The 24,365-nt window shown below is 40.4% G+C and overlaps 1 protein-coding gene across 4 annotated transcripts in view; it reads left to right on the forward strand.

Annotated features, from left to right (window-relative positions):
* Positions 1-24,365, forward strand: part of agmo (alkylglycerol monooxygenase) — a 367,119-nt gene that overhangs the window by 269,790 nt on the left and 72,964 nt on the right. For 2 of the 4 annotated variants that reach the window (XM_043689826.1, XM_043689830.1), the window contains one exon: positions 2,626-2,719. The exons of 1 other annotated variant lie outside the window; for it this stretch is intronic. In XM_043689826.1, coding sequence (XP_043545761.1) covers positions 2,626-2,719 — 94 coding nt within the window. Of the gene's footprint in view, positions 1-2,625; positions 2,720-12,924; positions 13,870-24,365 lie in introns of those variants that run through there. One more of the 4 variants, XM_043689828.1, reaches the window with a different exon arrangement.

Genomic DNA, 24,365 nt, shown 5'->3' on the forward strand with positions numbered 1-24,365 from the left:
GATGGAAATTTGTACCACTTGATTTCTATTAATTTCCAATCCTGTCCAATTCTTAGCTGGATCAAGGTTTGGGTTTATAGCCCAAATACAAGGTAACTAGCTGTATCATCAAAGTACTTGTGATGCTAACTGTTGGTTTGATGCACAATCTTCAATATTATTGATTATAATTATGAGATACTGTGTTTTAAATTAGAAACTGTAGCTTGAGTCTGAATGGGATTTGTACAACATTTATGAACTTCTGTTTATTTTAGTCTCTTTTGTGAGTCAGGAAGGCAAATAGTGGGGCCTCAAGACTTGTTAGAGATATCCAGACCTGTATTGTTAAGCTTAAAGAAAACATCCATAGCTTAGAAAGAGAGACATTTAGCTTCACTTCTTTAATTTGTGCGGAGCAGTCCTGTGCTATCATTGAATTAGGATGTCTGTACAGACCAGTGCTCCTGAGAAAGGAAAGTCATATAGTGACCCTTAGAATGAGGAGTTAGTGTTAGCCCCAGAACTGAAGTGTTCGGATAAAACCCTGAACATGTTAGTTGAAGCTGAGTACTTTAACATTAATGTATATGATAGCTCCAGAAAAAAGCTATCTGTAATTCCAGTTTAAAAGTCAAAGCCACAAATGCCTTAAATCTGCTGAGGTATTAGACACAGGGAATCAGCCGTGAATATTGTGTGAGTGGTATTTTGGCTGCTGTACCAAGGATGTGTCTCTGGTGCTATACAAAAGCTGATGATGAAAAGTATGTATAGACTATTCCTGTCCAAGTATAAATGACTTGGATGTGAGCATAAGAGGTATGGTTTGTAAGTTTGTAGATGGCACCAAAATTGGAGGTGTAGTGGACAGCGAAGAAGGTTACCTCAGATTACAATGGGATCTTGATCAGATGAGCCAATAGGCTGAGGAGTGGCAGATGGAGTTTAATTCAGATAAATATGAGGTGCTGCATTTTGGAAAGGCAAATCAGGCCAGGACTTATACACTTAATGGTAAGGTCCTTGGGAGTGTTGCTGAACAAAGAGACCTTAGAATGCAGGTTCATAGATCCTTGAAAGTGGAGTCGCAGGTAGATAGGGTAATGAAGAAGGCGTTTGGTATACTTTCTTTTATTGGTCAGAGTATTGAGTACAGGAGTTGGGAGGTCATGTTGCGATTGTACAGGACATTGGTTAGGTCACTGTTGGAATATTGCGTGCAATTCTGGTCTCCTTCCTATCGGAAGGATGTAGTGAAACTTGAAAGGGTTCAGAAAAGATTTGCAAGGATGTTGCCAGGATTGGAGGATTTGAGCTATAGGGAATGGTTGAATAGGCTAGGGTTGTTTTCCCTGGAGCGTCGGATGCTGAGGGGTGACCTTATAGAGGTTTATAAAATCATGAGGTGCACGGATAGGATAAATAGACAAAGTCTCTTCCCAGAGGCGGGGGAGTCCAGAACTAGAGGGCACAGATTTAGGGTGAGAGGGGAAATATGTAAAAGAGTCCTAAGGGGCAACTTTCTCATGCAGAGGCTGGTGCGTGTGTGGAATGAGCTGCCAGAGGCAGTGGTGGAGGCTAGTACAATTGCAACATTTAAAAGGCATCTGAATGGGTATATGATTAGGAAAGGTTTGGAGGGATATGGGCTGGGTGCTGGCAGGTAGGGCTAGATTGGGTTGGGATGTTTGGTCGGCATGGACGAGGTGGACCGAAGTGTCTGTTTCCGTGCTGTATATCTCTATGATTCTATGACTCAATGTCACCAACTATTTCTCAAAGACCTGGTACATTGAAGTGTTTCTCAGAATCTGGCTTATCAAAGATGCAAGCGCGAACTGTTTCATTTCCTGCAAATGCTGTAAAGGCAATAGCAGCCGTATTGGAAACTAAGGCTACCAGTTGTAAGGACAATTCCACTCAGCTGTACCATGAATCTCTTTTGCATCTCCTGACTGAATGCTGAATCAAAAGGATGACACCATGTATTGTGTAGTGTCTTGGGTGTTTGAATATAACAGCTCTATACTGAAGAGCAGGCAGGTCTTTGATTTTGGCAAACATGAAGTGTTGCTATCATGTTCTGTCTGATCTGCAAACTTATTTCTGCACGTGGGTTCTATTTCCATTTTTGTCTGTCATTTCTCAATTCCTTTCCCATTAAAACTGGGAAAAGATTCCTAATGAGTTGAGATGCCATTTGAGACACTTCATAGGCTTTTTAAAGTGGTATTGCTTTATTATGATGATTCCATCCCTCCTAAAATGGCCTGACATCATTTCCTCCCCTGTAAGTAATATCTTTTTAAATAGTTTAACTTTGCATCTTATCATATGGATAATTATGAAAATCACCTCAGACTGTAGCTGTTGGTACAGTTACCACTTGATTTTTCAGTTGTGATATGCACTAGATTTGAACAATTTGAAATTATGTAAACCTGTCATTTAAAGCTTCCTTCCATTCTATCAGTCTCATTTAGTTTCACATGCTTTCTATCTTTTGCTATTTGTGTTGGTAGATCATTTTTGTGCCATCATTTTTTACCTTTATGAGTAAAACTTCATTGTTCTGCTTATTTTTACAGTTTGGCTTTGTTAATGTTCACTAATCACTAATTGTGTTCCTTCCAATGTCAACAGATCTGGTGTAGCTATTATGGAAATCATCCGATGCTGTCTTTTCCTTTTTCTTGAGCTTGGTTCCATGACTGGTCCTTTAAAACTAGTGACTGAAGTAAGCAACTTTTTCTTGATTTAACTGAACGCAGTGATATTAAAAAAACAAATTAAAATGTATCTAGCAACATTTGGGCGGCACGGTGGCACAGTGGTTAGCACTGCTGCTTCACAGCGCCAGAGACCCGGGTACAATTCCCGCCTCAGGCGACTCTCTGTGTGGAGTTTGCACATTCTCCCCGTGTCTGCGTGGGTTTCCTCCGGGTGCTCCGGTTTCCTCCCACAATCCAAAAATGTGCAGGGGTTAGGTGAATTGGCCATGCTAAATTGCCCGTAGTGTTAGGTGAAGGGGTAAATATAGGAGAATGGGTCTGGGTGGGTTACGCTTCGGCGGGTCGGTGTGGACTTGTTGGGCCGAAGGGCCTGTTTCCACACTGTAAGTAATCTAATCTAATCTAATCTAATCTAATTTGTAAAATGCTGAGCGTAGTCTTTATGTTTAAAGTTGCATTACTGCAAAAATTATTTCACACCAGTACTTACTGATCAGAGTATCATAGTGTTTATACCTCATTCTGAGATGACTGTAAAAACAATGGAAATTAAGTGCAATGGAGTTTCTTCAGGAGGTTGCATAGGATCAAGCAGTAGTAGGCTTGGTACTAAGTTACACCCGAATGTATTTCTGCATGTCAGTCCAACTTCAAGCACAAGTGCAATTTTCCTTTGTAACCTCAAATCATAATCATGATGGAATTTTGCAATCTGGTTGTGGGGAAGAGGAGGAAGATACAGTAATATTGTAGCTAAAGTAGTTAATGCAGGCAAGTTGGTCTTATAAAAATATCTTCACTGTAGTATTTGAAGTAGGTGTGTCTGCAGTGCATTGTGTCTACAAGGACTCTGACCCATGGGGAAGAAAATGGGAATAGAGGATTTTCTTATGCTGCATTAAAGGAGGAAAGATCTCAGTGATTTGCAGTACTATATTTGGATTACATGCTTACTGTAGGTAATGTGAACACAGGAATAGCTAATGTGAGGTTTGCATCACTGGAATGTAGGTGAGAGTAACATGGGTGTTAGCTATGAGCTGTGTGTGCCAGGGAGGACTGATTGGTGAGTGTTGGGAATGTGGTGCGCTGCATGGTGAGAGTTAGTCATGTCAGAGATATGAGGTGTTTTAAAGATTCATTCATTGAGCTTAACTACAAGCATAAGGTAATCAAATTTCTTGGGGAACTGCTGCCCAATTCTTTGGTCCAGATTCCTTGCATTGATCTCTCTCCCCACCAGCTCCCAATCCCTTTGGTGAGTGGGTCTTGAGCATTGTCTGCCTCCATCTTGTGAACATGACTGCTCTCCTGCAATGCACTTTCATCATGAAAATCTGCAGCTGTGCACCTGGGAACCTTCAGTCTTTTCCGATGCTCCATTTTACATCTCCTTACAGTCAGTCACATGGAGTCACCATCACTTCTCTTCTAGCAAGAGCAGCCTCCCTTTCAGAGAGATGGATTGTCTTTAAGACACTAGTTGTGCCACATGAGATTAGAGCACAATACTCAATCCCTGCGGAGGACACTGCCAGCCAGTGAGATGAGTATTGCTCAGACCAACCATATAATCTGGTAAATGAAAAAGCAGCATCAAACCTGTCTTCTACAAGCCTTAATGGCAGCATGTATAGGCAGGTCGTGAGCCATGATTCCTACACACAAAAATGGGCCGCAATGAAATTTTAGCATGCATTATTTAAACAAAAGAATGGATACTGAGTCAGAACATAATAATATAACTCAAAGGTTTCATTGCATATCGTAGATGATTTAATCATTTGCGTTTTATGATTAGTGAATTAATGAATTCCCCCAGATTAAACTAATACAATGCCTATCATTCAAACTTTGCTATCACCAGGCCACTTGGTGCACTTATACATTTTAATATTCTTTTATATCATTCATTTAAATTGAAAAGCTGGTCTAAAGTAGATTAAAAAAAGCATACTAGCCAAACTCGAATGAATTGCTGAAGAATGTTATAAATTCCCAAGTGTTGTGGAAATATATGCGTTTCATGTGTGGGCTTGAAACAATATTCTCTCTTAATTATTACAGGGAGATGCAAAGGTGGTAGAACAGTTATATTTTGGTATTATCTGAATATAGTCTGAGATGGTTGAAGTGTTCCTAAAGAGTTCCTAAAGTGTGTTCAGAACAAGCAAAAACAGAAACTGCTGGAGAAACTCAGCAGGTCTGGCAACATCCGTGGAGAGAAAACAGAGTATTGAGGGTGTGAGTCACAGACTGTGTTCAGTATAATTTTCTATAGAAATGTGTTTCCTGTTCAGCAAGAAAGAGAAAGTAATAGACAGGGTTGATCAATGCTGTTGTATAGATGGACTTTAAGAAATCACTTGATATAATGTTTCACAATAGAGATGTGCAGCACAGAAACAAACCCTTCGGTCCATCTTGTCCATGCTGACAAGTTATCCTAACCTAATCTAGTCCCATTTGCCAGCGCTTTGCCAATATCACTCTGAACCCTTCGTATTCATATACCCATCTAGATGCCTTTTAAATGTCGCAATTGTACTCGCGTCCACCATTTCCTCTGGCAGCACATTCCATGCACGCACCACCCTCTGTGTGGAAACATTGCCACTTAGGACCCGTTTAAATGTTTTCCCTCTCACCCTAAACCTATGTCCTCTAGTTCTGGGCTCCTCCCACCCCAAGGAAAAAAACCTTGTATATTTACCTTAGCCATGCCCTTCATGATTTTATAATCCTCTACAAGATCACCCCTCAGCCTCCAATACTCTAGAGAAAACAGTCCTAGCCTATTCAGACTCTCCCTACAGCTCAAATCCTCCAATTCTGGCAACATCCTTGTAAATCTTTTCTGAACCCTTTTAAGTTTCACAACATCTTTTTGATAGGAGAGAGACCAGAATTGCACACAGTATTTCAAAAATGGCCTAATCAATGTCCTGTACAGCTGAAACATGACCTCCCAATCCTATACTCAATGCTCTGACCAATAAAGGAAAGCATACCAAATGCCTTCTTCACCATCCTGTCTACCTGCAACTCCACTTTCAAGGAACTATGAACGTGCACTCTAAGATCTCTGTGTTCAGCAACACTCCCCAGGACCTTACCATTAAGTGTATAAGTCCTGCTCTGATTTGCCTTTCCAAAATGCAGCACCTCACATTTACCTAAATTAAATTCCATCTGCCACTTCTCAGCCCATTGGCCCAACTGATCAAAATCCTGTTGTACTCTGAGGTAACCTTCTTCGCTGTCCACTACACCTCCAATTTTGGTGTCATCTGCAAATTAACTAACTATATCTCTTATGCTCACATCTAAATCATTTATATAAATGATAAAATGTAGTGGACCCAGCACCAATTGTTGTGGCACTCCACTGGCCCCAGGCCTCCAGTCAGAAAAACAACCATCCACCACCACCCTCTGTCTTCTACCTTCGAGCTAGTTCTGTATCCAAATGGCTTGTTTTCCCTGTATTCCATGTGATCTAACCTTGCTAACCAATCCACCATGAGGAACCTTATCAAACACCTTATTGAAGTCCATATGGATCACATTCACTGCTCTGCCCTCATCAATCCTCTATTATTTCTTCAAAAACTCAATCAAGTTAATGAGACATGATTTCCACGCACAAAGCCATGTTGACTGTCTCTAAGCAGTCCTTGCCTTTTCAAATACGTGTAAATCCTGTCCCTCAGGACTCTCTCCAACAACCTGTCCACAACCGAGGTCAGGCTCACCGGTCTGAACCTCCCTGGCTTTTCCTTACCACTTTATTAAATACAGAGCAACCTCGATTATCCAAAGGACATGGGTGGGGAATATTTCATTTGGTTAATTGAATTCTGGAGAATCGAATGTCCGATAACATTGTTTAGCTGAGCATCGGGACATTGTGATGTTGCCGGATAATCCGATATTCCGATAATCAAATGCTGGATAATCAAGGTTCCTCTCTAGTGGGACCACATTAGCCAACTTAAAGTCTTCCAGCACCTCACCTGTGATTATCAGTGATATAAATATCTCAGCAAGGGGCCCAGCATAGAAATGAGCAAAGATATAGTTCATGGTACATAAGTTATTGTAACAACCTATAGACTGAATTGTCAAAGTGAGGGAAAGCAGTGGTGGTTTTTTTTGGGCTGGAGTGGATTTCCCCAGGAGTTGGTACTGGGGTGCTTGATTTTCCTGGCATATAGTAATGATCTGAAATTTGGTACACAGGACACAACTTCAAAATTTGCAGATGGTAAGCATGTTAAACTCTGAATATGAAGTGTAGAATTTCAAAATAACACAGGCAAGTTGGTGGAGTGGGTGGACAGGTGCCGGATAATGTTCAATGCAGAGAAATGTGAAATGATTCATTTTGGTGGGGAGAACATAAAGAAAAAAAAATATAAAATGAGAAGTAAAACGATAAAGAGGGGTGCAGGTGCAGAAGGACCTGAGTCTGTGTGTGTCAAAGTCATTGAAAGTTGCAAAACAGGCTGGGAGCGCCGTTAATAAAACATACTGCATCTGAGGCTCTGTTAATTCAGGGATCAGAGTGCAAGAGCAAGATTAGATTAGAAGCTGAACCTCGGTCCCTGGTGCTGTGAGGCACTGAGCCACCATGCCACCCCCAAATAACTTCCCTGGATGTATTTCCAGGAATATCATCCCTCAGCACTTGTATATTTAGATTAGATTCCTTACAGTGTGGAAACAGGCCCTTCTGCCCAACCAATCCACACCGAACCTCCGAAGAGTAACCCACCCAGACCCATTTCCCTCTGAATGATGCACCTAACACTTTGGGCAATTTAGCATGGCCAATTCACCTGACCTGCACATCTTTGTGACTGTGGGTGGAAACCGGAGCACTCGGAGGAAACCCACGCAGACACGGGGAGAATGTGCAAACTCCACACAGTCAGTCGCCCAAGGTTGGAATCAAACCTGGGCCCTGGTGCTGTGAGGCAGTAGTGCTAACCACTGAGCCACCATGAACACACAATACTCGTTTGGTTTCAGTATTGCATTGGGTTCTGTGCCCCACTCATTCTGGAGAGAATCCTGAAAAGAGTCATGAGAATTCTGGGGATGAGGAACTTCAGTTATGAAGATAGTTTTGGAAAAGTTATAACTCCTTTTCCTCAGAGAAAGGAAAGTTGAGAGGAAATTTGATAGAGGTGTTCAAAATCATGTGTGGAGATTGGACAGAATAGATCAGGAGAAACTGTTCTCATTCATGAAAGAATTGAGAATAAGGTACACAGATTTAAAGTGATTGGTAAAAGAAACAATAGTGAAATGAGAAAAGCCTTTTTTAATGCAATGAGTTATTAATATCTGGAAAGCAGTGTCTGAGAATATGGTGGAGGCAAGTTTAATCAAGACATACAATAGGGAATCAGGCTGCTAGTTGAAAAGGAAGAATGTGTAATGTTAAAGGGAGAAGCAAGAAGAATAGCACTAAGTGGAATGTTTATTCAAGGAGATAATATATAGACACAATGGACAAATAGTTTTCTTCTATGGTAAAGCAGTTTGATGATTCTGTGATGATCTTGATTGTTGATTGCCTATCAACTTCCACAATTTGAAGAATGTCTTGAACTTTTCAGAAAAGCAGAATGTACGATAAACACTCAAGTCAGGGAATATCTGTGAGGTAAACAAGTTAATAGACTACATTTTCAGCCTCCCCTTGCATCCATGAAGATAGAAAATGGAGGTGGGGATGGGACAGGTGCTCAGAGAAATACAAGCACAAGCCAGTGTATTAGCTACAGAATGCTGTCCTAGATATTCAATAGACAATAGACAATAGGTGCAGGAGTAGGCCATTCTGCCCTACGAGCCTGCACCACCATTCATTATGATCATGGGTGATCATCCTCAATCAGTATCCTGTTCCCGCCTTTTCTCCATAACCTTTGATTCCACTATCCTTGAGAGCTCTATTAAACTCTTTCTTAAACGAATCCAGAGACTGGGCCTCCACTGCCTTCTGGAGCAGAGCATTCCATACAGCCACCACTCTCTGGGTGAAGAAGTTTCTCCTCATCTCTGTCCTAAATGGCCTACCCCTTATTTTTAAGCTGTGTCCTCTGGTTCGGGACTCACCCATCAGCGGAAACATGCTTCCTGCCTCCAGAGTGTCCAATCCTTTAATAATCTTATACGTCTCAATCAGATTCCTTCTCAGTCTTCTAAACTCAAGGGTATACAAGCCCAGTCGCTCCAATCTTTCAACATAAAATAGTCCTGCCATTCCAGGAATTGACCTCGTGAACCTACACTGCACTCCCTCAATAGTCAGAATGTCTTTCCTCAAATTTGGAGACCAGAACTGCACACAATATTCCAAGTGCTGTTTCACCAGGGCCCTGTACAGCTGCAGAAGAACCTCTTTGCTTCTATATTCAATCCCTCTTGTTATGAAGGCCAGCATGCTATTAGTTTGCTTCACTACCTGCTGTACCTGCATGCTTGCCTTCATTGACTGGTGTACAAGAACACCCAGATCTCTTTGTACTGCCCCTTTACCTAACTTGACTCCATTGTTAGCCAAGTGTGGGATTGAAGCCATTTAAAGCAGTTTAAAGGCAAGTTAAGAATTTGCTGAAGTTAAAGCATGGAATATCTGAAGGAGCATAAGAATTTTTTCTATTGCATGTGAGCTGAAGGGAGAAGAATAAAAAGTAAACAGCCAGTTAGAGCTTCTCCTGGACATTACACCTGCTTATAAAAGGATAATGGACAGGGTGTGGTTGCATTTGGTGAGCAGTTGCCCTTGGTTCTGGGGACTCACTATTGCCTTCTAGCTGGAGCTTGAGTTTCAGAGCTTATGGGCACAGGAGAGCAGAAACAAGCCTGTGATTAGCACTAAATAACCTGTGGTCCAATAAAAAGGCTGCAATTGGCATTAGGAATGCAACTATCTAAGTTTGGCCCTGTGATAATGAGTGATAATATTCTTAAAGGAAGTATTGGCAATAGATGATATGGACGAGAAAGAGGGGCAAGAAGGCAATACGTGTCAATCCCAAACAGGAGCTAATCCATCGGGTGGAGTTAACTGAAGGTGACCAGGAGCCAGTGCTACAGGAGACTCGATCCCACAGCCAGGAGTCTGTTCCCTTCTTACTGAAGGCTCACACCTCACAGTCTTGCAAGTTGCCTTGAACCTCTTCATTTCTGCCTTCTTTCAAATATAAGCTATGGACCTCGGTGGCTTGCAAATGTTTGCATACCACCACTTCTCACTGTCCTTTTTCCTCAGAAACAATGTGTCAACAGGCATGGCCCTGCAGGACAGAAGGCATTGAGTTGCCCTCACCTCCAATTGCCAGTGCAGGGGAATTGTCAGTTGCACCCAAGTTACCATCAAGATGCTGAGTGAGTAGCTAAAAAGAGTCTTCTACAGGGCATGGTCCCACTCTCTAAACATTCAGTTGGTCTGCAACATAGCAAGAATGTCCTCCATGTGTGCACTTACTTTGCTGTTATGTGTCCTTCATTTTCCTTCAAGTCAGGCTGGACGTTTGGCTTGTGATGCAGAGTGATATTGGCTTCATGAGTTCAATTCTGACACCAGCTGAGGTTACCGTGGAGGGTTCTCCTTCTCAACCTCTACCCTCACCTGAGCTGTGGTAACCCTCAAGTTAAACCCCACCAGTTGTCACTCTCTCTCTGTCTCTCATGAGAGTGAAGCCATATGGTCTGGTAAAACAAAAGCGACTTTACCTTGAGCTTACCAGGTCAGGCTGCCTCAGGTCTTCACTACATCCCACTGTTGGAATATTGCATGCAATTCTGGTCTCCTTCCTATCAGAAAGATGTTGTGAAACTTGAAAGGGTTCAGAAAAGATTTACAAGGATGTTGCCAGGTTGGAGGATCTGAGCTACAGGGAGAGGCTGAACAGGCTGGGGCTGTTTTCCCTGGAGCGTCGGAGGCTGAGGGGTGACCTTATAGAGGTTTACAAAATTATGCGGGGCATGGGTAGGATAAATAGACAAAGTCGTTTCCCTGGGGTCGGGGAGTCCAGAACTAGAGGTCATAGGTTTAGGGTGAGAGGGGAAAGATATACAAGAGACCTGCAGGGCAACTTTTTCACACAGAGGGTGGTACGTGTATGGAATAAGCTGTCAGACGATGTGGTGGAGGCTGGTACAGTTGCAACATTTAAGAGGCATTTGAATGGATATATGAATAGGAAGGGTTTGGAGGGATATGGGCCGGATGCTGGCAGGTGGGACTAGATTGGGTTGGGATATCTGGTTGGCATGGACAGGTTGGACCGAAGGGTCTGTTTCCATGCTGTACATCTCTATGACTCTATGACTCTAAGTCTGTAGCTGGATGTGAGGGGACAAGAAATATTCTTTAAAAACAGTTGCCCCATCCTAGGAGAGCTCCAGACAGAAGTGCACAAGTCCCACCTGCTTAGGTTGTCAACCAATGAGCAGCCAATCAAGCTTCTCGCATTGGCCTGGAGTCCTCCAATACCTCCTTTATAAGGGTCTCAGTCATTACGGTGGTCTGTTGCATTGTACATGAAAATGAGCCCACAGAGAGGTGTGTAACATGAAGACATTGAGGCCGCGGCAAGTGGTAACTCATCTAAGGAGGAGGAGGTGGAGAGATATGATGCTGAATGGGGGAGGTGCTCCTGCTCCATGATGGGATGCCCTTCCACTGCCATCCTCTCCCTGATGCTTCCAACATTTGACCCAAATTAATTGGTGAAGTGAGGGGCAGCCCTGCGATGGGTGCCAGATTTCCAACTCCCTTGTGACAACGTGCTCAATCCCTTCTGGTTCTGTGGAAGGTTTTGGCACTGTCAGTAGATTTCTCCCTCTGAACAATCAACAGTGTCAGCACAAGCTGCCACAGGGAGTCGAAATGAGGCCACACTCTATCCGATCCACTTGCATGCCCACTCCAACTGGCTCAAATTGACCAGGAAGCCCATCACACATCAATTAAGGGCTAACCTCTGTTAACCTCCTAATCTTGATTGTTTGCCAGTTACACACTAGTTTCTAACCCAAAAACAGATACAGTTCCCATTGCACTTCCAGCCCTGTGGAAAAAGTCCAACCCAATACTTTGAATAAATGGCCTTTCAGGACATCTAGTATCTCCAGAATTTCCTGTTTTTTTTGTGATGGCTTTCTAATCTCCACAGTATTTTGCTTTTGAGCTTTGATCCATGTTGCCAGCGCATTACAAGTATGGTATACATATCAGAGAATAGCTTTAGTAAAACTCTGCCACCTAGTTGGTGAAAGCACGAGCACCTCAGAACCAACCTAATTGCCAATCTTAGCTTCAGTACCACCTCTGTATTCTGTGTCTCAGATTGTATAAATAGAAATAGAAATGAATTCTCTGCCCCATCAGTTACATTGAGGAATCGTGAAAACAGCAAGGTTGCAGAGAGATGTTGCTGTGTCATGTAAGCATTAAGGAAAAAGCAAAGCAGCTGGAATTTTCAGTGCATGCTGAACTATTAGTTTTCTAAGTTTAGCTACAGATATTTCAGAATGTTACCTCACAACAAAAAACAAATTATTTATTCAATATGACAAAAGATACCCAATCAGCATTTGGCCTAAAAGCTGATTGAGTTTGAAAATTGTGCATTTTTGTAATATTCCCATTCCACTGTGTGGTGGTGAAAACTTTGACCCCTAAAGAACGTTCGGGTTATTTATCTCAGAATTAGTTTTTGTTATTTTTAGGATTATTTAATCACTGATGAATGATAGAAGTGGGATTTTTCACATGCCAGAAACTGTTTTGCCTTTAGACTCAAGTTATAAAATGGATGGCTAGATTTTTGCATGAACTCTGCTCACCAAAATGTGTGCTTCTTCATTCTTTTCTAAATAGAAGAAGTATAGAAACCAGATGGAAATAAACTAAAAACAATTCCACCAGGAACAAACAATAAAATTCAATGAACGCTGTGAATGTTATTATTACAATAATCTGTCACGTAAATTCCCTGAGTGTTTCAGCACTAATTTAACATTCACTCCACAATTATGCAGAATAAATATTTGATTAGAATTTTTCAGGATAATGCTTCATGTATTTTAATCAATGGTAATTACTTTTTGCATCATCCTTTTCCACCACCTTTGAAAATGACAACAAACGCCTGCATCTTATGGATGATTAACTCCATTTTCAAAGCATATTTTGATATAATCTCGACTTGTACCTGCGTTCTTCAAACAGTTCAATGACATTATTTTCAAAGCTCATCAGATCTCTTGGAAATTTTAAACACTTAAAGATTTTATTCTGTGAACCTAATGCATAATAAAACCATGCAGAATTTTGTCATTTGAAGTTGAGGTAATGCAGTGAGCTCATTGGATGGCATAATATCTACCATGTGCTGGGATGAGCTTCCCTTGCATTCACCTGCATCCCATTTGATTATCCATGCAAGTAAGAAGTTAGGCGAGTTACTTGGTGAATCGTTTGGCTGGTGAGACAGATGTTCTTGCAAAGCTTTCCCTGTTTGAAGTCTCTGGATCCATGTGTGAACTCCTTCAGATGCTGCACGCGAGGAAGCCTTCCACTTGTGGTGGTCTCCCAAAACAGTGGCTATAAAGAAGGCCAAACAGGTTCCAAAGTTGGAGGACATTGCCATGCAGCCACTGATGGACAAGAATAATCGCTAGGAGGTCTGTTTGATATGATTTTTGACCCTTGTTTAATTTATTATGCTGACATTACTTTCACCAGCTCAACAAGAGAAAAAGAGTTCTCAAAGGCTCCAGAGATTTTGCTCACACTGTTACCATTAAAAAGTTGTGCCTCAAAAATTCATTATTTTATTTCAAACTATGTACTGTTTTTTAAAAATTTTACCATGTTTTCTTTCTGCCTACTGAAATTTTCACATTTTCTGACGTTTCGACCTCCAGCATGGAGTTTCTGAGATAAAGAGGAATCTAATCCCAGCATTTCAAATCTGTGTAGTTCTATTGCAAAATATTTTTCTGACCACATTTGCTCTTCAGAACCACATCTTCCTAGCACCTAATAAATGCATAGTAATGTAAATGCTGGAAATCAGAAATAAGAAGTCAGAAAGTGGTGGACAAAATCAGCAGGTCTGGCAGCATCTGTGGAGAGACAAACATTATGTTTCTTCAAAACTGAAGACATTGAAGAAGAGTCATTTTGGGATTGAAACATTAACTCTCTGTTTCTCTTTCCACAGAAGCTGCCAGACCAGCTGAGTTTCTCTAGCGCTTTCCATTTATATCTTCCTGTTACCAAATTTGGCTGTGGGAATCTATGGTGGCTCCTACTCTCATAATAAAATTCAGGCAGTGATTAGGTGTTCTAGAACTTGTCAAACGAAGACAATGCACCAGTTTATATCACAGGAGAGCTTGAAGTTGATATGCCACATTATAACATTCTGGAATTATACGGTTTTTTGACTATTGGCAATCTTACAAGGTTGGTGACAGCAAATCTGCATATTTGAAATTAATGTAAATAAAAATTGGAAATAAAGGGTATCAGTTCGATATCGCCCATTTTGTACTAACACTCAAAGTCAAATTATTCCACATTGTGAAAGCGAAACTAAGAAACTAGCGAAAGCGAAAGCGAAACCAGATTTCCTCCTCACCCGTCTGTCTGTGAAGTTGACAAAGTCTTTTCTGTTGGCTTGTTGGTTAATGGTGTTGTTATATACTCAATGATTTGTTATAGCCGATCAATCCAGAGGAATGCCAATGATACTAGTTCAAATTCTAAAACACATTTATTTACAGTGCTTTAAAATACCTCCGATGTCACCTGATTTCCACACCCATATTCACAGCTTTGGCTTTTCAGGTTTTCATGAAAGCTGCTGCTTATTTTAGTTCTTACAGGTTACACCCAGGCTTAATTAATTAAACTGAGTGGATATAGATCAGTCAAAAGATGAATGTAAATAGTTGAACCATTGAAGGGGGTGTCTCTTGTGGCCTAGTGATAGTATCCCTACCTCTGAGCCAGGGACTTGGGTTCCAGTCCCACCTTCTCCAGTGGTATATGGTATCATCTCTAAACAGGTTGATTAGAAAATATCGTAAACTATTGAGTATGACAAGTGGGCCTTTTCTTTGTAGTATGTCAGACTTTGAGCTAAAGATCTTCCCACAGTGATGTTAGGTACGGAGCTCCAGACAAGAAAGAACAAAAGGGAAATATTAAAGGTGTAATAAACATGATATTGAGGGAAATACAGAGGTGATGATCTTTCTGATCTTCATTGTGGTATCGGTTAGACTGCTCAAAGGTGCTATTGAAATTGGGTTGATTGAGGTTGAGAGATTCATGAGAAAAATGATTGTCAGATGGAAGAGGGAAGTTTTGGAAATGTGATTAGCCATTTAACGTGCTAGAATGAAGGTGAGTTCCAAGTAACAAACAAAGCTCAGAGTTTTTGAAGCCATCTCCAATTTGAAAAATATAAGACTTGAAAATGAAGAAAACGAACCTGGAGGAATGAATCATCCATGAAATATGGAAAAAAGAGAAAAACTGCAAATGAGCCGATTAAATATGTAATTGTGGGCCTACCACAGTCACGACCATAGGATTGCATTGGTTTAAAAACCAGCTGTGAGAGGAACAATTGTACCACAATATCTGACAGTTCACTTGTAATTTCTATAATTAGACTGCATTTTACTGTTGGAAAAAAAGGCTAATTAAATAGACTTTCATTATTAGTTTTAATTTGTACAGGTTTGGAACCTTCTGTATCTTGAACAATATAAAGGGCATTTTGGAGTTTTTGGTGACCCTCTGGGCAGTTAATTCTGACATTTCTCTTGCCAAGTTATTTCCTTCATTTATTCATTCCACTGACCAAACTGATAGGTAAATGTGGGCATTTTTATTTTGTAGTGCAGCAGATGGATTTGAATCCCTCACAATGGCTATGCTGTGGTTTGTTGAAGTGGCTATTTGTTTTTCCTAATGACCAAGTGACCAAAATTTAAACCCTCCAGCTTTGTTGGTACAAGTACAGGATGAGAGGGGCATAAGTCTGCTGATCACTTCAGGAATGGTGATCCTGCCCTTGCTGGGAGCAATTGGATCATAAATATTGTCAGAGTGCATGTAATTGCAGAGCTCTGTTGAACCTTTGAGAAGGTAAATTTTTCTCAAGCTAGGAGGGTCCCCAACTCTCACTGCATTGACACTGAATTGGAGTGGCGTGTCAAACACCACTACTCTCTATTCACTTCTCAGTGAAATGCTGATAAGTCCAATTTTCACACCATATTAAAGGCTGATTTCAAGTGTGAAGTGTCCAAACCCAGAGAGGAATGGAATTTCTTTCAGAGACTGAACAAATCTAAACATTTTCTGCAGCACCTTCAGAATTTTAATCCAGGTACACAATCCTTTATCCAAAATTCTGAAATCTGAAAAGCTCCAAAATCCAAATTTCTTTTCGTGGAGTATGGAGCATCATTTTGGCGTGCGAACAGGTGCCCAAACTCCACACCCACTCAAACCATGCCTCTCAGATGTGACGTGGCGGTGTGGCCCAGCACTGGCAGGTATCAATTATGTCTCAGAGCATGTACTATTCACACGTGCATCTGCTGTTAGGCAATTATTTTTTAATGTCACTGTGAAAATGTAATTTATTTCGAGTTCTAAAAAATTCCAAATTCCAAAAAGCAACTAGCCGAAAGGATTTTGTATAAAGAATTGCTACCTGTACTGTGAGTCATCTGCAATGGATGACAGAAATAATTACTTTTATCTACGTATTACGATCTTGAAAATAATGCTAAAAAGTCAAAGCAATTCTACTATTCATAAATTTATAGTTGCATTCGTTCACTTAGGGGTGCATTTAACATAACAATTTGATGCATCAAGCAAGGCTATTCTCAGTAGGGGGGATGCATATCTACAGTAAATTTATATAAATGTACAGAGGTGCTGCAAGACTTGTAGAAGGGATTTACAACTACTAGATGTTTACATATAGTGAAAGTGTCTATTAGACCACACCAAACAGTGCTAGCTTTTTTTAGAATCCCCAGGTTTGCAATGGCTGGTTCTCAGATGTGTTAATGTGGAGCTCTTTGCACTGTGTGTGAGCTCCACAACCTTCCATTACCTTACTCTGCAAGTTACAATTCCAGATGCTCTAACCAATTGACCGTAAAATTGCTTTTTATTTCGACCAACATAACTAGCTGTTGCTCACAGCCACCTCCTGTTAAAAAGTTGCTCATTATCAGCTTCCTTTTCTCCTTCTTCAGCGAAAGTAAAAACTTCTGGAACCAATTAGGTATGTCTGCTTTTAACTTAATAGACTGATGAGATTTACACGTGAGTACGTTTCTGGTTGGGAAGGAAAAAGTTTTAAACTATATAGTCAGATTTGAAGCCTTGTACAGTAATCATTTATTGAAAGGCTAGTGTTCATTCTTAAATCTTAGCCTTCTGTTTGAATAAATGATGCATAATGTTCTAATTATGTTTGGTTTGATTTCAAGTTGTTTGGTATTACTTCAGCATATTGCCATTGGATGTTAACGCCTTGATATATCAAATCAATTTCTTTTAACTTTGTTTTTACAAGGACCTAGATGAACCAAATGGTAAACTCAATTTTCAACCTGTTAATAATCCATTTCATAATTTGTTTTCTAATTCAGGAAGCCAGTGTCAGTATAGGAAAAGAACAGGTTTGCAGATATGGTAACTGCTTGATGACAGTAGTGACAATGAAGCTTCCAATATTATAAGTCACTGTGATCATCAGAATGTTAAATGCTTTTTTTTTCTTCTACTGGCTCATGTGAGAAAAAGTTAAGACTATAAAGGACATTTTCCAAATATGGGAAGTTCTCATTACCAGAGGATAAAATAAAATATAGCCAGTCATTTTTTAAGTGTTCCAAAAGTGTATTGTTTACATCAAAGAATGGGTTTGAGAATTATTTTGGAGATGCTTTTCTCTCTTTAATGCAAGAAAATTTGTAACTTTGCTTCTGTACAAGCTCTCAATATAGCTAACAAACATTTTTAATGCAACTTTCTAAACATGCAATGCATCGCTTGTCAAAATAATGTGACAATATTACATTGTTTGTTCAACAGCCCACAATTTTAGAAATATAAGGGGTGGACTGCCTGCCAGAATCAATGATTTGGAGATGCCAGTGTTGGACTGGGGTGTACAAAGTTAAAAATCACACAACACCAGGTTATAGTCCAACAGGTTTAATTGGAAGCACACTAGCTTTCGGAGCACTATCACCTGATGAAGGACCATCGCTGCGAAAGCTAGTGTGCTTCCAATTAAACCTGTTGGACTATAACCTGGTGTTGTGTGATTTTTAACTTTGCCAGAATCAAGAGAGACAGTGAGAGTAAGAGAGAGAGAGAGATAATGAAATAATGAGAGAGAGAAAGACCAAAGAAAGAGATGGGCTCAACTTGAGCAAGTTCCAGTCTATGAAACAAATAATCTAAATTCCAGTTTGGAGAGAAGGGATATTCAAAGAGATAGTTGCCCCCTTTGCTGAACTGTGTGCAACTTACTTTCCAAGCTGAATTTGACATTCCTCCCATTAAACTACCCTGACATCCAGTGGGACACTGGTCAGTTGACAGCATGTTTGTGGACCAAGTAGAGGCTACAAGTCTAAAATTAACGCTGTAGGTAATTCTTTAAATTTAAATCACACAGGAGCAGGAAACAATTTACTTAATTTCTTTCTTTCTGCAAAATGGTGTTCCCACCATCAGCTAATTGGATATCACTGCAAGTTCTAATGACAATGTTTGGGTACTGCTGGTTTGTTGTACAGACGTAAACAATGCATCCTGATGGTGAAAATGATTTTGTCTTGTGGGATAATGTCTATGTCAATGAGAAAAGGTGTCAGTGGTCTCTCTGCTCTGCACTTACTTTAGGTAGGGAAACAGAAGAATAATAAAGTTTGGTGAAAAATAGTGAATACTCTCGAATCAAATGATATTTGTCTTCTTTCAAAAGCAATACAAATAAACTACAGACTGAAGAGTTTGATATCTGATGTTTGCATCCCAACAGTATGTAAGAAGATCATAAAATGGCAAGGAAAATCAAATTAAAACCGGCAAAATATCAAATATAGTTTCAATCTCTGGTGTTACAACCAGGTTCAGTAATGTTTAATCTTAAAAGGGGGATTGAAGAGTTTTATGGAACACTGTGACACTTAGCTTTACCAACAAGATGGTTGCTGAACAACTTTATAACTGTGGCGATGAATACATCTCGGGGGCTGGATAAGATGCATGTGAGGATTCTTAAGGAAGTCAAGGACAAAATTGAAGAAGTTCTGACACAAATCTTTCAGCAATCTTTAAATACTATACGATTCTTTGGATCCGAGAAAGGCAGATGTTGCTATTTGATTTAAAAAAAATGTTGTCCAGGAAATAATGGACCAGTACGTTTGGCAGCCATTATGGTTAAAGTTGTGAAATTTGGGCCAAATGGTGGCAGATGCAATTCAGTACAGAGCACTGTAAGTTGCTTTATGTGGAGAAAAAAGATCTGGCAGGGAGTTTTAATTAAGTATAAAGAAAGTCACATTTATGGAAAATGTGAAGTCAGGGGGTGTTGTCCTCTCTGGACAATATCTGGGATCCTGATGGAAAAATAATTTGAAGCTACCACAACAATGCAGTGAGTAAAGAATTGCAATAAATCATTAGTGTGACCACACTTGAAAGGTATTGTACAGTCCTGGTTACTATAGTACCCAAAGTATATTGCAGCTATTGAAGAGGTACGAAAGAAAGAGGAATTAGAGGCTTCGAATTACACACAGAAGTTATGTAAACCGGGCATGTTCTTTTGGAAAGGGAAAGGTACAGAGGTGATTGCTGCTTCCTGGATTCCAGAAGGACTGGGAAATGTTGACCATTATGAGCTGTTTCACTTTGTTCAGAACAGGAGACCCATAAAACACAGTGGGCTGAGTAAAAGTCAATATTTACAACCATTTAAAGGATTTCCAGAATGTGATGGTCTCACTTGAAACAATGTGAATGTCTTAGTTTTTGAAGGGTGTTGTGGAGAGTGTAGCACTTCCTTCAACTGGGATTTCAGACGTGATCTTAAGTGTTGGTTAAACTGTTTCTCTTAGTTCTGAAACAGCAAAACATCTATGATTGTGCATGTGTTTTTGCTGTGCCACCTATATGACCTGAGAAGCATTTCTTTTTGGTTTCCCTTCCCATTAAGTGCACAGTGAAAGGCAACTCCTGGCAGGTAACGCTTGATCTGGTGCACGGCTGGGTTTTGAAACAGATGACAGCGGGATCTGGAATCCCTGGAGGTCCCAGCAGTGATGTGTACCACTGCCTCTGGACAGAGGCATGATAGTACAAGTGAGGCATCATTGAGATGTGGTGCCCAGCTGATGAGGTGAGCTGCTAAGAATTGTGAGAGAAAACTCAAAAGAGCTTATGGAGAGAAACCGCTATGAAACTCATTAAAATTGACATTTCTTGATAAAATTGAGGCCCTCATTTTCTGGTTGCAGGCTACAACTGGTACAAAATTGCAAGATTCAATGCTTAGGCCTTATCTATTTACACAGAACACCAGAGCAGAAAAGATGACCTTTTAACCCATTAAATCGACATCAGTTCTTTTGAAAAGAAATCCAGATGGCCACTTTGTCCTGTCCTTCCCCATGTCCCTGCAATAGTTAAGCCTTTCTGCATTTATCCAATTCCCGACTTTTTTCAACCAATCTTCAAGCAGTGTCTTCCAAATACAAATTGCTCATTGCTCAAAAAAGAGATTTGTTGTGTCATTTCTGGTTCTTGACCAGTCATCTTTAATTTCTGGCCTGTAACGATTGGCCCTTGTATTCTACTGTTTCTTTCACCTCGTGTTCATAATGCTGAAAGACTCCCAGGAAAAGGGCAGTTTGTACTGCCTCCTTACATTGACCAGTTATCAATAACAATCAAATGTCTGAAAATCCTTGGGCTGGGGAGCCTGAATGAAAACAGAAAGAGAATAGATGTTCACATTTTCAGACAATCTTTCCCAATCTGAGGACATCAGGTCTGTCCACTGAGGATGATTTAAGGAGGAAATTAATATTTCATTCAGCACTCCTGAAAAGAAAGATATGTGGCCAAAGCCCTTTGTCCTGCACCTTCTGGGAATGATTCATGAATGCTAAAATTCGAATGATCCAATCTGTACCAATTATCTTAAAGGAACTAGTGTAACCTATTCAAGGTTGCGAATCATATACAGTTTGATGGAAATGTAAGTTATGCGAATAGAAGTTATGAGAATGATGCAAAGGTGCTGGAAGGAATATATAACTGGTTAAGTGCCAAGGTGACAGATGGAATATAATGTAGGGAAATGCAAAATTACCCACTTCAGCAGAAAAACTGAGTATTTTTGAAAGGTGTGACTGGTAAATGCTAATATACAGATGGATTTTGTTGTCTCTGTACTTAGATCACAGAATCACTAACATGCAGTAATATCAAATAATTCAAAAGGCAAATGGTACATTAGCCTCTATTCTATAGTTCGAATATAAAGTAAGTTAGTTTTGCAATAATTGTGCAAGGCTTTGGTGAGACACCATCTGGAGAACTGTGTGCAGCTTCGGTTACTTACCTAAAGATGGATTTCCTTTCTTAGTGAAGATGTATGCAAAGTTGGCACTTGGAATGAGATAGTGATGGAATAAGATGGTCTTAATTTTCTCTGTAATTTGAAAGAATGAGAGGGGATGTCATTAGGAAGTATCTAACTTTTACAGAATTTGAGATAGTGAACGTTAAGAGCTCTTTCTCTGGGTGGAGAGTTAAGAATGTGGGACAGGGCTGAATTGCACTTCAGGTTTAAGGACACCACTAACAGGACCAAGTGAGGATCCCGAGCCTGTGCTTACTGGTGACAAGACTGAGTTGGCGATCTTCCAAGAGGAGGCCATCAAATATGAACATATGAACAAGAAGAAAGAGTAGGTCTCTCAGTCCTTCAAGCTTGCCTGACCATTCAATAATATCGTGACTGATCTCATTTAAGCCTCAACTGTACATCCTGCATTTTCTGATAAGTTTTCATCCCGCTTGGTAATCAAGAATCTACCTACCTCTACCTTAAAGGTTCTGTATCCACTGACTTTTGAGAAAAATAATTCAAATCACACTCAATCTTCTGAAAGAAAAATGTTTTCCTCATCTTTGTCTTAACTGGGCGGCCCCTTATTTTTCAGCTGTGACTCCTATTTCGATTCTTCCACAAGAGGAAACATCTTTTCACATGGTCAAGTTCCCTCACAATCCTGTATATTTCAATTAAGACATCTCTGACACTTCTCAACTCCAGAGGATACAGGCCGAGCCTGTTTAGACTTTCTTCATTGACCTAAACTGAATTGCCAACTAAACCTACATGGAGAAAGTGAGGTCTGCAGATGCTGGAGATCAAAGTTGAAACTTTATTGCTGGAACAGCACAGCAGGTCAGGCAGCATCCAGGGAACAGGAGATTCGACGTTTCGGGCACAGGCCCTTCTTCAGGAATTCCTGAAGAAGGGCCTGTGCCCGAAACGTTGAATCTCCTGTTCCCTGGATGCTGCCTGACCTGCTGTGCTGTTCCAGCAATAAAGTTTCAACTAAATCTACATGTTAACTTTAAAAGAGTCCTGAACTAGAGACTCCTACCTCTTTGCTCATTCTCCCAGCCTGTCCGAGTCCTTCTGCAGCCTCCCTGTCCCTCAAAACTACCAGTCCCTCCATCTATCTTTGTCTCATTCACAAACTGGGTAACAATGCCATCAGTTCCTTCACTCAGATTGTTAATGTATAACACAAATGGTTGTGGTCACAACACGAACCCTGCAGAACTCCACTAGTCACTGACTGCCACCCTGAAATAGACCCTTTACCCTCACTCTCTGCCTTCTGCCAGTCAGCTATGCCAGCCAGTCTGCCTCTAACCATGCCATTAACTTTCTCCTAATCATGGGCTCTTATGTGGCAGCCTCTTGTCAAAGGCCTTCTGAAAATCCACATAGATCACATCCACTGGCTCTCCTTGTCTAACTTGATTTTTACCTTCTCAAAGAATTAAAACAGGTTTGTCAGGCATGTTTTACCATACATTTCCAAATACTCTGCATTCTTATCCTCAACAATAGACTCTAAAATCTTACCAACAACTGAGGTCAGTCGAACCGGCCAATAGTTTCTTGTCTTCTGCCTTCTCCTTCCCTCCCTTGTTAAACAGGAGACCCTTGTGTCCAAATAGTCGTCTTATAGTGGCTGGCTACCCATACTATGGTGTTAAAGTAGCAATTTTCCAGTCATCTGGATTCATTTTGACTCGAGTGATTCCTGACAGATCATCACCAATGCCTTTACAATTTTCTCAGCCATCTCCTTCAGAATTCAAGGGTGTAGTCCATCTGGTCTGGGTGATTTATCCACTTTCAGATCTTTCAGCTTCCCCAGCACCTTCCCTTTTGTGTTGCCACTACACACACCTCTGCCCCCGACACATCCAAAAATCTGGCATGGTGCTGGTGTCTTCCACTGTGAAAGCTGATACAAAGTTCTGATTAAGTACCTCTGCCATTTCTTTGCTCCCCATTACTACTTCTCCACACTAATTTTGCAGTCATCTACTGTCTTGTCTCTCACTTACTTTTTAGATATCGAAAGAAACTCTTGCAATTTTCTTTTATACTATTAGCTAGCTTACTCCTATGCTCAGGAACAATAAAATTCACAATTTCTTCTTTTTGATAGCTGCCTGGAGTGGTTCCTTTAAGATTTTGCTGTTCAGGAACCTGACAGTACTAGTTAAAGCATGCTTGGCAAATAAAGCATCCCTGATGTTTAATTGATTAGAGATTTGATTCCCCCAACTTCGTCTGTCGAAATTCCACCTCAGAAGACTGGCAAGTTGTGTAACACCATCACCATGAAAGATTTGAATTTAGCTAAGGGTGGGCAGGCAAGTAAATTTGAAGATAGATTGGTAGTGGACAGGAGGCTCATGGGAAATGTTTGGGCCTGTCTCGTTGGTTGATGAAATTCTGTCCTATACTGCAGGTGGCTAATGGAGAGGCCAAATGCAGTTCGAGCCAATGTGCCATTGGACATTCTTCAATAGGTCTCTTGTGCCCTCAGAATGCTACTATCAATTTTAGGTTTGCCTATCATCACCGTCAAATTGTATCTTTTGTTTTAAAATACTCATCCCGTCCAACAAGAATGGAAAAGTTTGTAGCAATCTGTTCTGATAATCAAGATATTGAAAGGTAGGTTTTTCAAAAATAAAAATTCCTGTAGTGTTGTGGCACAATATGAATTGCATTCTCTGCACAAGCTGTACAAGTGCAGTTTTACAATATGGGCAGTGATACTTAGGTCATAGAAATGTCAGAGAATAAATGACACACTTAGTTCAAGGCTTTCAGCCAATGTCATAGACTGAAAGATTGACAAAAATGACTTATGGATGTATTGTGAATTGAGGGTTCAGATTTCAGTCCTGCTTCTCACTTCCATCAGTTTGTTACTTTGCAAATGCATATTAAA

This window comes from Chiloscyllium plagiosum, chromosome 5 (assembly GCF_004010195.1).
Source record: "Chiloscyllium plagiosum isolate BGI_BamShark_2017 chromosome 5, ASM401019v2, whole genome shotgun sequence".
In the NCBI taxonomy this organism is placed as follows: domain Eukaryota; kingdom Metazoa; phylum Chordata; class Chondrichthyes; order Orectolobiformes; family Hemiscylliidae; genus Chiloscyllium; species Chiloscyllium plagiosum.